The 13,785-nt window shown below is 37.6% G+C and overlaps 1 protein-coding gene across 1 annotated transcript in view; it reads right to left on the bottom strand.

The window, feature by feature from the left end:
- The window catches only part of PPFIBP2 (PPFIB scaffold protein 2), a 77,525-nt gene that overhangs the window by 13,367 nt on the left and 50,373 nt on the right, over positions 1–13,785 (bottom strand). Inside the window, exons 7-16 of the mRNA XM_085063061.1 lie at positions 11,488–11,667; positions 9,940–10,032; positions 7,457–7,565; positions 5,972–6,004; positions 4,307–4,368; positions 3,710–3,785; positions 2,629–2,726; positions 2,386–2,450; positions 2,059–2,127; positions 1,669–1,729 (exon numbers count right to left, since the gene is read on the bottom strand). Coding sequence (XP_084919187.1) covers positions 1,669–1,729; positions 2,059–2,127; positions 2,386–2,450; positions 2,629–2,726; positions 3,710–3,785; positions 4,307–4,368; positions 5,972–6,004; positions 7,457–7,565; positions 9,940–10,032; positions 11,488–11,667 — 846 coding nt within the window. The remainder of the gene's footprint in view (positions 1–1,668; positions 1,730–2,058; positions 2,128–2,385; positions 2,451–2,628; positions 2,727–3,709; positions 3,786–4,306; positions 4,369–5,971; positions 6,005–7,456; positions 7,566–9,939; positions 10,033–11,487; positions 11,668–13,785) is intronic.

Here is a 13,785-nt window from a genome sequence, read left to right as displayed (position 1 = left end):
ATATTTAATACTGATTTGGTTTGTTCATTCCTCACTTTACAAAATCTGGGCCTAGTTTATGTTCTGTTGTGATCAAAGTAATTTTGCTGTTTTCAGGTTTCTGGGTGGTCCCTTTAGACTTACTTTGAGCTGGGAATGTAACAGCTGTTTAACAGTTAGACCAATATGAAAAGAACTGACATAAAACACACACAATGCTGTATGGATCCAGCTGAAATCATAAAGGGCTCTGATAGAAACCACGTGATAAAAATTCCACATGGTTAGGTCAGGGACACTGATGTGGTTTATTGTTTTATTATTATTATTGCTGGAAGCAATGGGAATTTGAGCTTTGTGCAAGGGAGAACAACTCCAGCAAACAGTGCTGCTAGCACAGGTTCTCTTGGGCTAAAAGCACAAAGCTGTCTTGTCATGCTGTCAAGCAAAACAAGGTTTTTGGGCCTCAGTTTTGGTTGTCACATATTCACATTTAGCCACTCACTGATGCACACAGGGGGGTCTCACCTATTGCACAGAGTCCCCATGCCTAAATTAGGGCACACTATTTAAATGCCTTGATGAACATGGGGCTGACTTGCTACACTTCTCTCATATCCTTGGGTAGCTTCTTCTTCCTCTATGGACTTCATTTCATGGATAGGGCAGATTTCCAGCACAAATGTGTAGCTACAGCCTTATCTCAGCATATCAGAGAGACAAATTAAGATTTTTAACTTAAGACAAGGAAATATTTTAAATGTTATGACAAGAAAACAGACCTTCATCAATTCTTCCTGGCACGGAATGTTAGTTCTGATTTGTCACACGTGTGACTACAATCAAATGAGTGCAACACAAATTTCACACATTCTACTTGGCCACTGTCATCTTCAGTGATTTAAGAAGAATTTAAAAAAAATTAAGAACTGGAACAATCACGTAACTGGTATCTGGTTTAAATGGCATTACTGGGTGTAGGTAACCTAGTATTAAGCCTAACTTGAGTACAGAAAGGATCAACAACAGCCTCACAAAGCTAGTTATAATTGCAGGAAAACAATAGTGTACATAATGACAAAACAAGACTTTGGACAACAATGGAACAAGACTTTGCAAACTGGGAAGTTTCATTCTGGAATGGAATTAAAGCCTTTGAAGTACCAACAGTGCTCCTGCTGCTTTAACTAAGGCAGCATCAATACCACCTTCAGGAATGCCATTTCTATCAGAAGTCTAAGGGAACAACACTCACAGTTACATGCAACAATTAAAAAAGAATCCTACGTGGAAATACCCAGTCCCAATATATTACTATTTTCAGGATTAGCTGCCCTAATATTTTTAGTGATTTGGAAGTAAAAGTTGTTTTAAAAATACCTAGAAACAAAATAATACTGCAGTTTAACAAAATGACTCCTCACTATTTCTTGTATTTCTTTTAATTATTTTTGTTTCTCTCAGAGGAAAAATTGAATTTGAAGGTGTGTCCATATGGGTGTGTCAACCAGTTTGGCAATGGGGTGGAAAAAGAAACTGAGCTGTATTATCATTAGGGCTTTTTCCCCATATACAATGTTAGCAGATGTTCAAGTTACTATATGTGAAACGAAAAGAATATTTATACTAGATCTTTGTCTTCTAGCTGTGACATTAAGCACCAGAAACTGTGATTACAAATAAACCAACCTTTTCCAGGGATTCACTCTGCAAGTCTTCTAAACTACTTGACTTTTTTTTCTGTGGAACCCTTAAAAAAGCAACAGGTGAAAAAGCAGCAGTTAATACAACATGGTTTGTTTGCATATCATAAAAGATTAATTTATTTGATTATATTTTTAGTCTGAAAATCACTGTAATGACAACTCCAGTAGACGAAGTCAGAAAGAGCAACAAGACGTGCTCTGATCAGCAATAAAAGGCAGCCAGGCCCAATGGGAAGCTTTAGCCTTGTGTCTGTAGATGACTTTAGAAGCTCTTAAATAGCACAGCAATAACTCTTTGTGAGCAATATGCAACACTTAGGGATTTTAGAAAGGAAAAATGTTTTAAATTTCAATGAAAGTTAGTCATTCTTACCTGTTTGTGATTTCCAAAGATTCTTCTTGTGGTGAGGTTAAACTACTTGAAGATACTGGAATGCTTCCACTTAAAATAGAAATAAATTTTATAGTTTTAAGGACTGCAGTGCATAGATCTTCTGATATATAAAAATGCTGATTTATTCCTATAATTTAAACCTTATACAACTAAACATAGCAAACCTCCATGACAAGCACATCTTTCACAAGTACCCAAAAGCACAGCAAAGCCAAGAACAGTCAAGGCAAGATGCCAACAGTTGAACACTTTAAATAATACAGATTTAGGACAACCCTCATTAAACATGAGAAAGAAAGGTCTTGCCTGATTTCCACAGCTTTGTGGGGCACTGGAGGGAGCACAGCTGGTGACAAATCTCCTGCAGAGGCCTGGGTGAAACAGAAGAGTGTCAAACCTGTAACTCTGGTACCTGATGCTGAACCTGCTGTGCCCATACTAAGAAGTACAAACATTCAGCCAGGGCTGAACCCTCATCTACATTGCTACAGAGAAACCAACAAGAAAAAATCATCTATAGAGCAGAACCTGTTTCTAAGACATCTGTACCTCTGTTTTCAGTAATTCTCCTTGAGAGTTATTCAAAAGGTTCCACTTCCTTAAAGTTGCCTCAAGTTCCTCTTCACTGCCACCAGAGACAGAAGAGCCTGAAAGCATTAGAGAGTAGAAGTAGAAAGGGAGAGAAATAGGCAAAGAAAAAGCTTCTTCGGGCCGTCTCAGGCAGTGTAAATTCTACACAGGTTTGTATTTGGGGTTTTTATTTGTTTTACTATGCTGAGCATCACTGTGTTTTATTTACACTCTAGGGAATGCTGTGCCAGTGTACATTGACACCATCATGTTCTCTGCAGTGTCAGCTCAATAATCCAGAGCATCATGGCTTGTGTCTTGCTTCTTTTTATTTATTTATTTTTCCACTGAACATTCAGAGAGAGATTTACTCTCATTCCCTATTGTGTGTTAAATACCAGTTTCCATTCTGCCATACAAGGCCTAAAAATATTGTTATTGTTAACGTGATGATGTGCATGGAACAAAACTGTCCTTTCGGAAGGTCAAGTTTCCCAGATTAAATTCAGTACTGAAAATATGGTGGCAATTTAAAATGAGATTGTCCTAAAGCTCACTCCACTTCCTAGAGTGTAAATGAGAAATGGGACAAAGTTTCCACCCCACCCCATCAGATTTTGAAGTTAAATGACAGTACTGTGTGCATAAAAACAGCTGTGGGTTTTCAGCTGCTCTTTCCAACCAAAACTTGTCTAGTCAGCTGTCAGGATTTTCCTTAGTGAAAGGGAAATGCAAAAGAACTTATTATATCCATCAAAACTACTTTTAGGAAAAAAACCCAAAACCTCCAAACAATATCAAAATGCACCTGAGATCAGCTTCCCTTTGATGAATGCCATATTAAAAACATGATGTAAAAGGAAAACATTGTGCCCTTATTGCAATTCCTGAATGGAATGTGGTGAAGGAAACCTTGATATAGGATGTATTTAACTGATTAATTTTTATAAAATTCTCCTGATATCATTTTATGCTGTAAAACCTGGCTACCCATTATAGTCACAAAAACCACCAAGTAAACTTCAAATAAAACCAGGAAATTATTCACAAGACAGTTTACCATGAGCTGCAATCATGATGTCCTTGACCCTCCTGTACTGGCTTAGCAGTAGTGTCAGCTCCTCTATCCGACGGTCCTGTGGAAAACATTAAATATGATCATATTTAAAATCCTACATTTTTAACTGCAGAAACTCTGCACTACATCTCTGTGGTTTTCATGAAAACAGGCTCAAGTCTCTCACATTCCTTGTAAGGAATGCTTCTTGGCTTTTGTTTGCCATTGTACACAATATTTGCTGGACAGTGTGTAATTATGGATATAAGGAAACCAGAGGAGTTTGACATTAGTGTTTTTTTGAGAACTAAATGTTATGAGCCACATTAATGTTCTCCAGAATTAATGTTGCCCTGCCTGGATTCCCCTTTTACTAAAGGAAGTTTATAGGGATGCATATTATTGTCTATTTGATCATAAATGAGTGTGCCACCATAAAGAAAAATACCATGGCTTGATTTATTATCATAAAAATTACAGTCTCCTGAAGAATGAATTCCTTTTCTCATTTAGTCCTTACAAGTGTGTTATTCAGAAGATTTCAGAGACTGAAACCCATAATTTCATACTTAATATGTAGAACAATGATTATTTTCTCACCTTTTCTTCATTTGCAGCCAGTAATGTCTCCATTCCTATCTTCAACCTTTGAACTTCTTGGTCTAAAAATATTTTAAAAAGTTGTAAGACAAATACACTTGCTATATTTACTGTAAATAGATGTTTGGTGATACTCTCCCTGTATTCTTATGAGTAACTGAAACCATGTCAGTGGTGTGGCCAATGGACTACTAAACTACATTTAATGTGGAGTTTTTCAGAAGCTGAACTACTAAAAGCATTGCACAACACGAACATCCTCATTTGCTTCTAAAAGGCTACAGAATTCTATTTTAAACTATGAAAGTCAAGCAAAGGAAAAGATGAGAGTGTGTTTGCTGTTATATACTTCAAGAAATAATTTTAAGTAGGACTGAAAATGAATTATATTCTGAGAAAAAATATTTGGCAGCTTATGAGAAGCTGTTAAAGGACAAAAACTGGTCTGATACAAGAAAATTTTTGTAAAATGTTATTTACTTAAATATGAACAACTTGGTTAAGATCTACATCGTGAGCTAATGCAGAATTGCCTTGCACACCATTTAGCAATAGAGGTTATCCAGGAATGTTATAGTCAAGTCAATTAAAACACACTCTCTGAAAATGTATGAAGTTGTCAATCATGTCCTAACTTTCCTGAACCAAATCTCTCATTTTTCTCTACCCAATAGTCCCAGCAAGTCCTCTTACTAAACCAAGTGTAATGGAGACAGAACCTAAAATAGTTTACCTGTTGTAACTACCACTTGAGGAGTTTATGCTTTGACAATAAACCAGACCCACTTGTTCACAAAAAACGATGAAAACAGATATGGCAGCAGGCAGGAAGGGAGAGAGGGGAAAGAAAATCAATCTTGCTAAAGAGCATCTGGGAAAAAAGGTTTTACTACTAAATGTTGAACATACAATGTCACAGCTAAGCTACTTGAAAAAGCTATAATTAGTTTTTATTGCAGGGATTCTGAAAAGTGCACACCTTGCAATGATTAAGTTTTAAAACATGTAAATGAACCTTGCAGGCATTTTCTCACAGAAGAGACACAGGACATGCACAGGCACAGCCAAATCAAAAACTAAAGCCAGCAGGCAGTGGGCAAGCAACTGGAAGATTTAAAAAAAATCACAGTCCTACTAATTTCTCTTTATAAATATTAGACTTCAAAAAGGACTGGTGTCAAGGTAAATTTAAGCACACCAAAGCAAATTTTACTTACAATATTTATTAAAAACATCAAGTATCAAAACATTTATTCAGACCTTTTTTTTGTTAAATTTAATGCAGTGATTTAGGCCTGAATCCTCCCCTCCAGAGAGAAAGGCTTTCAATTAAAATCATCTTTCCAGATATTTAATGGGATTCACATATGTGTAAATAAAAGGGGGTAAATTAAAAGTTTTGGCTCTGTTAACCTTGACAACATCCCTTTGAAGTCCAACAATTTGATTTGTGAACCTCTGGCCTTTATTTCTGAAGTGAAATCTTACTGAACAGGGCAAGGAGCTGTCTGCTTGCTGCAAGCAGTGAAAGCAGTGTCTCTTGTGTATTACAATTAGACAGCCATATCTAAACAAACATGGAATTATTGCTGCAGAATGCACTGGAGTTACAATTGGTGTGAAAGGAACAGTGAGATAAAGCCAAAAGGGAATTGCAAGGCTTACGTTTTTCTTTTAGCCTTCTCCTAAAAACTTCCTCTACGGTGGTAAGTGGTGGGAGTCAAATAAAGTATGCAGAAAAAGCACATATTAGATCAATTTTGCAATTTAAATAGAATATGCATTCTAGCATACTACAAGTACATTGACATTATTTTCAACTTTATTTGAGAAGACCACCTATAATTGTGATAAATATAAATCAGTAACTTTTTTTGCAGAAGGATTGTTACTGTTGCCATTCAGATACAGCCTAAGTGCTTTCCTTGAATGTAAACCATGGAATCTGTACAGGGTTAGATTCTTCTGCCACTGCCATCAAAGACAGTTTCACCCATTTTCAGTGTGGACAGGACTCACTTCTAGGAGCTGAATGCTGCTGAGCTCTAGATTTACTGTCATACCAGTGTCTCTCCTTTGAAATACCACAAATTATGTGAGAACCTCACGGAAAATACAAAATTCTATTAGTAGAAGAGTTCCTCTACCACACACTGCTGTTAGACAAACTAATTTTCTGGTTAGACATGCAGTTCTCTACATGCACAAGCTCTGCAGTTGAGTGGAATCAGCACAAGGAGATGTTAAGTCACTTTGCTGGAATAAACCACAGGAGATTCTTGGGAAGGCCTGAGAAGGAGGAAGCACAGCACATGGAAATTCTCAGCCAGGGCAGTCTTTGGAAACCTCAGTTAACACCCTCAGAAGTTGTTAGTGCAGCTAAACTGAGGCTCTGTGGTAAACTACACACAGATATTCCTGCATGGATAAGTGTTGGTGCTGCAGAGGAAAAAGGCCACTAATTCCATATTCTCATGGCCCAGCAATGGATAGGAGCCCCAGGGAGTCAATATTTCTGAGAACTCTGGCACCACTGGTTGAGACCAAAGGCTAAACAAACTGGTTTGGTTGTCATTGACCTGTGTCAACAGCACAGACTTAGAAACCTGCAATATCAGAGAATGCTAAACCAGCCCAAGCTGGAAGGGACTCTCAAAGTCCATCTGATCCAGCCTTTCATGGGACAAAGAGCCTGAATAAGACACAGCCATGAAGAAAGGAATCAATGACTCTCTTTAAGGATGTTTGGACATTAAAACATTAGGCTTAGCTACTACTGTGACCTTTTATTTCCTTAAAAAACTGAACCTGTAAAGATTGCTCCAAGAAATTTTCAAGTATACACAAAAAATAAATTCCCATTGAACTACAATGATTCTTTACAATTATAAATAAAATTCCAACAGAAAACGTTTTAAGGCCTTGAGGATACTTATTTCAATTTGTGCTGCCTCTAGACTGGAATCAAACTTCACACATTAAAGGCCTCTACCAGAACACAGAAATAATTTACACCATTTTTCCACCCAAATAAATTCTGTACGTCATTCTTGTATCTCCTTGCATTCCTCTGAAATCCTGAGCCAAGCTGCTAACAAATCCAAGTTAAGGTTGGGCTTTGGATTTGTCATTTTGTTTCCCTCCTCTTACCTCTCTCTGCCACTTCAGTGTATGATGAGGTCCTGGAGAGCTGACTTTGCAAACGTTCTATCTCTGCATCTTTGAGAGCCAGTTGCTCCTGGAGCTGGGCTATCTCAGCCTGAAAAGGAGCACAACAAATTCACAATGACTTCGCCACCCATCGTCTGTGATTCTTTCCCAGGAACTAGAAGATGTCTGAATATAACACTGTGATTGATGTCAGTTGCTAACTCAGAACATTTCATAAACACTATGACGACTATACATCTTTATGGTGCATTATCCTATTCCTTTTACAGAAGGTCATTTTTTCCAATGGAATTAGCTCTTGGAGAAGGCAGACATAGAGAAAAGTAGTATTTTCAAGGATTCATACAGGTAAGGAAACTCTGGAAACTCTCAGTCCTACAGTCTTGGTTTAATAATAATAATAATGATGACTACTAAAAGATAACAAAGGATTTTCAACAGATACTGGTCCTCCTCAGCAGGGTAACAAAACTGCTCTTCCTCAAAGCAGCAAATAGGACAGAAGGAAAGCACAGCCTGGAGAACAACCCCACACATGCAACAAAATACCAGTGTTCATTTACATTTACTGCAATTTGTGCTGCCACTAGACTGGGATGGAAAATCCCACATTAAAGACCTCAGCAAGACTGAGGGAGAAGAATTCTGTGACAGTTCAGCTTGAAATTCAGTGATTCTACTCTCCTTTTCTTATTTATGAAAAAAAAAACCTGCCAACAACATATTTTACTAAGTCAGCATTGTGCTAGGATTTTCTTCAGAAGTCTTAAAAATTCTGTATGTCAACATTCTGCATTGCCCCTGCAAAAGCACTCCAAACTCCTTGCAGTTAAAGGACAGAAAAAAGGGGGAAAAAGGATGAGAAAAAGGAAAGAACAAGAATAAAAAAAAAATCACTAATGTGACCAGTTTCTCAAAATACTAAAATAAGGCAGGAAAAATGCAGAACACCAAACAAAATTATCCAAACAGGGAGAAACATGGACTAATTAACACACAAACTTATTTTCACCATGAAGCAAGTGACTGGATTGCAGGACGATGTCACTGCACTGCCTGAAATTACATGTGGAATAGAAGAATCTGCCTTGTTGCATCTCTGAAGGGCTCCTACACTTCCCACTGACTAATATGCTTTTTATATCCAGCCATGGAGATATTCCAATTTCTCCTCTAAGAAGCTGGAACAACAGGAAGACAAAAGCTTGCATACCTCTTAATACCAGATTTGGATTTACCTCCCCTGGTCTACTTGATCTCAGAGCTCTTTTAAATGGCTTCTTTTCCCTTAATGTCTCATTCCTGTTATCTCTATGATTATTTTTCTGCTTAATTTCTCTTTCCTTGTACTTTTTCTTCCTTTCCAGTCCGGCATCTTCTCTCCTTCAGTGGGTTTTATGATTCCTATTTTCCTTCTGCTACTACACTTTCCATAGTCTCTATCTGTCTTGGCTGCTGGCCACACACTGCTTTAGAAAATATTTTCCCAAAGACTGTTCATCTCCACCACGTCAGAGAAAACATTTTCATGGATTGAAGAACTATTATCTTCATAAGGAAAAAAGACATGACAGCAACATTCTGTTATTCATCCAAGAATTCTCAAAAGAAAGAAATGCTAATACAAATAATAGCTGTTTGTCATGTCTGGCTCAGGCTATCCAGCATTAAATAGACATCTCAGTTTAATAATCTGAAATGTTTCTCCAAGATTCAACCACAACTCAAAAGTCAGTCATTCATATGAACAGGGATTATTACACAAATGAAAGGAGATGTGATTGCAGCACAACAAGGAAAAACTGTATGGTGCTTTTTAATTTAGTGGAAAAGGACAAAAAATTCAAACTAGAAATAACAGTGAGAATGTTCCACTAGAAAAAATAATTACTGGGGAAAATGATTAAATGTTTCACATGTCAAGCTTCTCCAAATTATGATCCAACAGCTTTGCAGGACTTAAGGTCAACAGAAGTGTAAGGCAGCCATGCACTTTGATATACATGAAGTCAAAGCAGATGAGCTAATGGTGTATTTCGAGCTTAATGTCCATGAAAACAAATTCCAGAGTAAGCAAACACCCAACAAACTTTGCATGTCTCTTCTGGCTGGAAAGTATATTCCACAGAGGCTTGTCACCATTACACAAATCAAGGCCAGAAAACCTTCAAAGAGGCCTTTACTCTGAGCAGATCTTTGCAAGTCAAAATGCTTTTTGTGGTTTCTTAAAATAAGAATTGCAAAACGTAGAAGAATGAAAACTGCACAGAGGCCCCCCAAAAAAGCTACAACACCTTCAAACTAAAATACTTATCCCAAAGCTGGTTAAAGAAAACTTGACTTCATAGTAGACCCTAAAACATGGTAAATGTAAGAAAAGTAAATATTGATGAGAAGTGGAGAATATCCCTTTCCAGCTGATTATAAGTCTGCTGTTAGAAAATGCTAAGTATTCTGCTTACTTTAGTAGCTTTCAATTTCCACTCGTATTGATTTCTTTCATTTTCCAGTTCTTCCACTTTAATTTTGAGGTGTCTGAGTTCCTGCAGCAAACCCTGCAAATGAAGAACAGAAGTTAAAGGTAAGGTTTTTTCTGGCACATACTAATTTTTTGTAGTCCTGAATTACAGACCATGCATGAACCACGCAGTATTGAACACTGAACTGCCACACTAAAAACTGTGACCTACTCGAAGAAGTCATTCCTTAAATATCCCTTCTCCCTGTATCTTGCCCATTCTAAAGGACAATATTATTCAAACCTTGATGGAGCTCTGACAAGAGAAAAATGTCTTAAAATGAAGTGAGGAAAGGGAAAGTTTGGAGGTGTAACCCAATTTTGGTATCCTGTGCAGTATATACATTAGGCACCACATTAACATCTTGGATTACATTAATATTTATTTTGAATGACTCCCAGATTTGACTCTCAGATTATTTCTTCAATCTACATCTTGTATTCTAGTAGTCCATTAAGCAGTTCTGCACAAACACAGGCCCAGAAACAACAGCACTGTTTTCAAAATAAGTGTAACACACAAACCCATTATTTTTATAATATAAAACCTACAAGAGAAATGACTGGAAAACTCCCTCACAATACAAGCAGATTACTTATGAGTTCTGGGGATCCAAATTTTGACTATAGAGATGTGGCAACTAAAGCAATCTGATTTAAAAGCAACTATTAAAATGGTCTTTTCTAGGCATACCAGTATCAGTTCACCTTCAGTGAAATTAAGCAGTTTATGCAAAGTAGCTTTTGTTCTGCCATGTGATATATTTTTGATCAAATACAACCAGGACCTGTAATGTAAATTCTGGCACCTGTTAAGGTCAGGGAATAGACAAAACCGTGTTGGTTTGGCTATTTTAAAACGACAAGCAGATGATTTTTATTATGGCTCTTTTCATAAGAAAAAGAAAGGATATGTCAGATAGCCTTAGGTGATATTATTTGATACCTGTGTTAAGCTTTTAAGATATCCAGGAATCACTAATCTATTATTTGATACCTGTGTTAAGCTTTTAAGATATCCAGGAATCACTAAACTGTGTTCAGAGGAGTGGTTAGGGCACATCATCAAGCACAGCTGGGGCAGCATCATCATGAGGAGAAGTAGCAAACTACCAAACCATGCCAGCATGCTGCATATCAGACAAACCTCACCCCCAAAATCCAAAAAACCCCCACCACACCAGCACTACAGACTTACAAGTGAAATGAACACTGTGAAAAAGCTGAAAGGCGTGATTGGGTTTTACAGATTTCTGTGCTTTGGTAGGCAGCCATCAATGGTGACCAAATTTATCCCAGTAATTGGGGCGAAGTGTCTGGGGTGGGATTTTTTTTTTCTGGCAATTTTTTTGGCACTCTCACTCTTTGCTAATGAAAGTCACAAAGATTAATGCCAAAACATTCCCAAGGTAGCTCTGGTTAGTGGAATTTAGTTTGTGCAAGAGAGAGAAGAGGCACTACAGAGGCTTCTGCCAAGGGGTACTTCTCGTACATCACACCGAGAACAATTCTTCTGGCCCAGAGTCTCTACTGATCTTGCACCAGATTGAGGACCATTAGGTGTCCAGTCTGGTTTCCTATCTTGAGACTTTCTTTCTTGGATTCTACTATTAATTTCCAGCTGCAGTCTACACATCTGCTCCTGTAGGTCACTGATCAGGTTCACTACTGACTGAAAACATGGGAGGAAAGGAAAAAAAAAAAAGACAAAAAAATAGACAAGTGAGAAAAAAATGATGCAAAGAATATATTTCTACAGTTGCAGCACAAAGAACTACATGAAGCACATCAAAAGCAAACTTAAAAAAAGATAGATTATGTGTTTCCTTTCTGATAAAGTAGATGCAAATGAGTATAACACTGGAAAATTCACAAAGCCAGAGTTTACATGGAACAGAATCTACATTCCAGATTAATTCATGATTCTGAAGTTAAGATCAGAAACATTTTCTGGAAAGTTTTACTGTCATGTGAAGGGAAATTTGGAACATATTTTAATATGCTGGCTCAGAGGTACACTTCTGCTGAAATGGGACTTGATTACATTGATTTGTACTTCCAAATCATCCAGTAGGAAGAAACTGCAGAGTGCTCAGCTGGGGCCATAGCCTACTCTTTCACAGTTTATACAGAGAATTTACTAGCAAAGTAATTCTGTTTCCAGGTCTAGCATGGGGCAGAAAAATAATCTCATTACCTCTCTTGGTATCTGGGAGGGATCTTGGCATGGAGGAGGAGTTAAGCACCAGATGCAGGAGAAATCAGGAGGATACCACAGAAGAAAAAGTAATTATTTTAAAGTGCACCAGTTTGCTGGCCAGCTTCTTGGATTTGTGTGTATCAGTGGCACATGTACAAAAAAAATCCAGCTTAGAAAGCAAACTAAAGTCAAGCATTAAAAACTATATAACATTTCACCTAAATTCCCCAACTCTGTAGCAAAGAGCACTGGGTATTTTTTCAGGTATCACAAGTTTGGAGTGCCTTTCTCTTAGCTTTCATGTACATTAACAACGTAAGTTTTGTGATTTCTGAACCTTAAATAGAATAAATTTAATGAACTTGATCCATCCCCCAAAGGAGTGAGAAAGATTTTAGTGGCCAGAACTACAGATGACATGGCAAATTTATTTTTAATTTTTTTTCATTACAGTTGCCAACAGTCCTCTTGTAACCTCAGCTCTCCAGAAATCAAGAGTTTTAGAGCTAGGGAACAGCTACTGCAAGAACAGGACATTATCAGCATCTACAGTTAACGTTAAACATTCACAAATATTTACCTGCTGCAAACACTTTGTACAAGAGTTTCACACGTCTGAGTATTTTCTAGGTCACTGTGCTTAAGATGAAATTCAGAAAAGCCATTACATATATTTCACTTTATGCATATTATTCCACATCAGGATCACAATATCTGATGCTCATCCTCTTTCATCCAACAAACTTTTAAGGGGCATAAATGAGAATTTTTCTTTTTCACCATCCTCTCCACAATCAGGTACTTCACACTTTGTGAAGCACAGAACAGTTTCTGAGCGCAAACTGGCAGCTGCTCCAGTTGTGGTGACATGGGGGAGTCCAGAAGCTTTTCTGCTGCCACCTCACAATTCTCTCTCTTGCCTTATCATTAAAAATGGGGAAAGAGAAAAACTCTGCATCCACACAGACTCCCCACAGGGCCAACCTGACAGCACAGAAATAGCAGATATCCTTATCCGAGTGGAACTCCAGCTTGTGCCTTCACAACTGTTTCTAGTTTTTGAGGTGCTCTCACAGGACAAACATTTATTAACACCAACTACATCATCTTGATCCAGATGAGACAATGCACCAAACTCCCCAGTGGGAATCAGTGGCTCACTGACTCAGGTTTCTTTGGAATTGCAAGTAGCTTTGCACTAGATATTTGATTCAGAAGTTACAAGAGCCACAAAATACTTGCCAACAGCTTATAGCCAACCTACATATTTATCCCATGCTACAAAAGGAAGAAGTAGGACAGAAGAAGGGCTGTTAGGCAAGCTGAAATGCACAATTACTGCTGCAGTCTCCTGAGAGGGACAGAAAGTCTCTTTTGTCCACATTCAGGTAGGGCAGACATCTGGGCAGGCATTATTAATTTGATAATGCTGCTTGCTAATGTCTTGCTACATGAAGAAAAACATTTTCAAAATTTCTGAGGTTCTCTGGTAAAAGAGAAAAACTACACAACGCCCTCAGATGAGACTCCAGACACCTTCCCAGTATTACTGCATCAAAAGTAGGATATTATTCCACAGAAAAGGAATTA

The sequence above is a fragment of the Lichenostomus cassidix genome, chromosome 5 (genome assembly GCF_008360975.1).
Source record: "Lichenostomus cassidix isolate B80296 chromosome 5, HeHo_3.0, whole genome shotgun sequence".
Lineage (NCBI taxonomy): Eukaryota > Metazoa > Chordata > Aves > Passeriformes > Meliphagidae > Lichenostomus > Lichenostomus cassidix.
The sequence above is the reverse complement of the archived record's forward strand: the minus strand, read 5'-3'. Positions and strand labels throughout refer to the sequence as shown.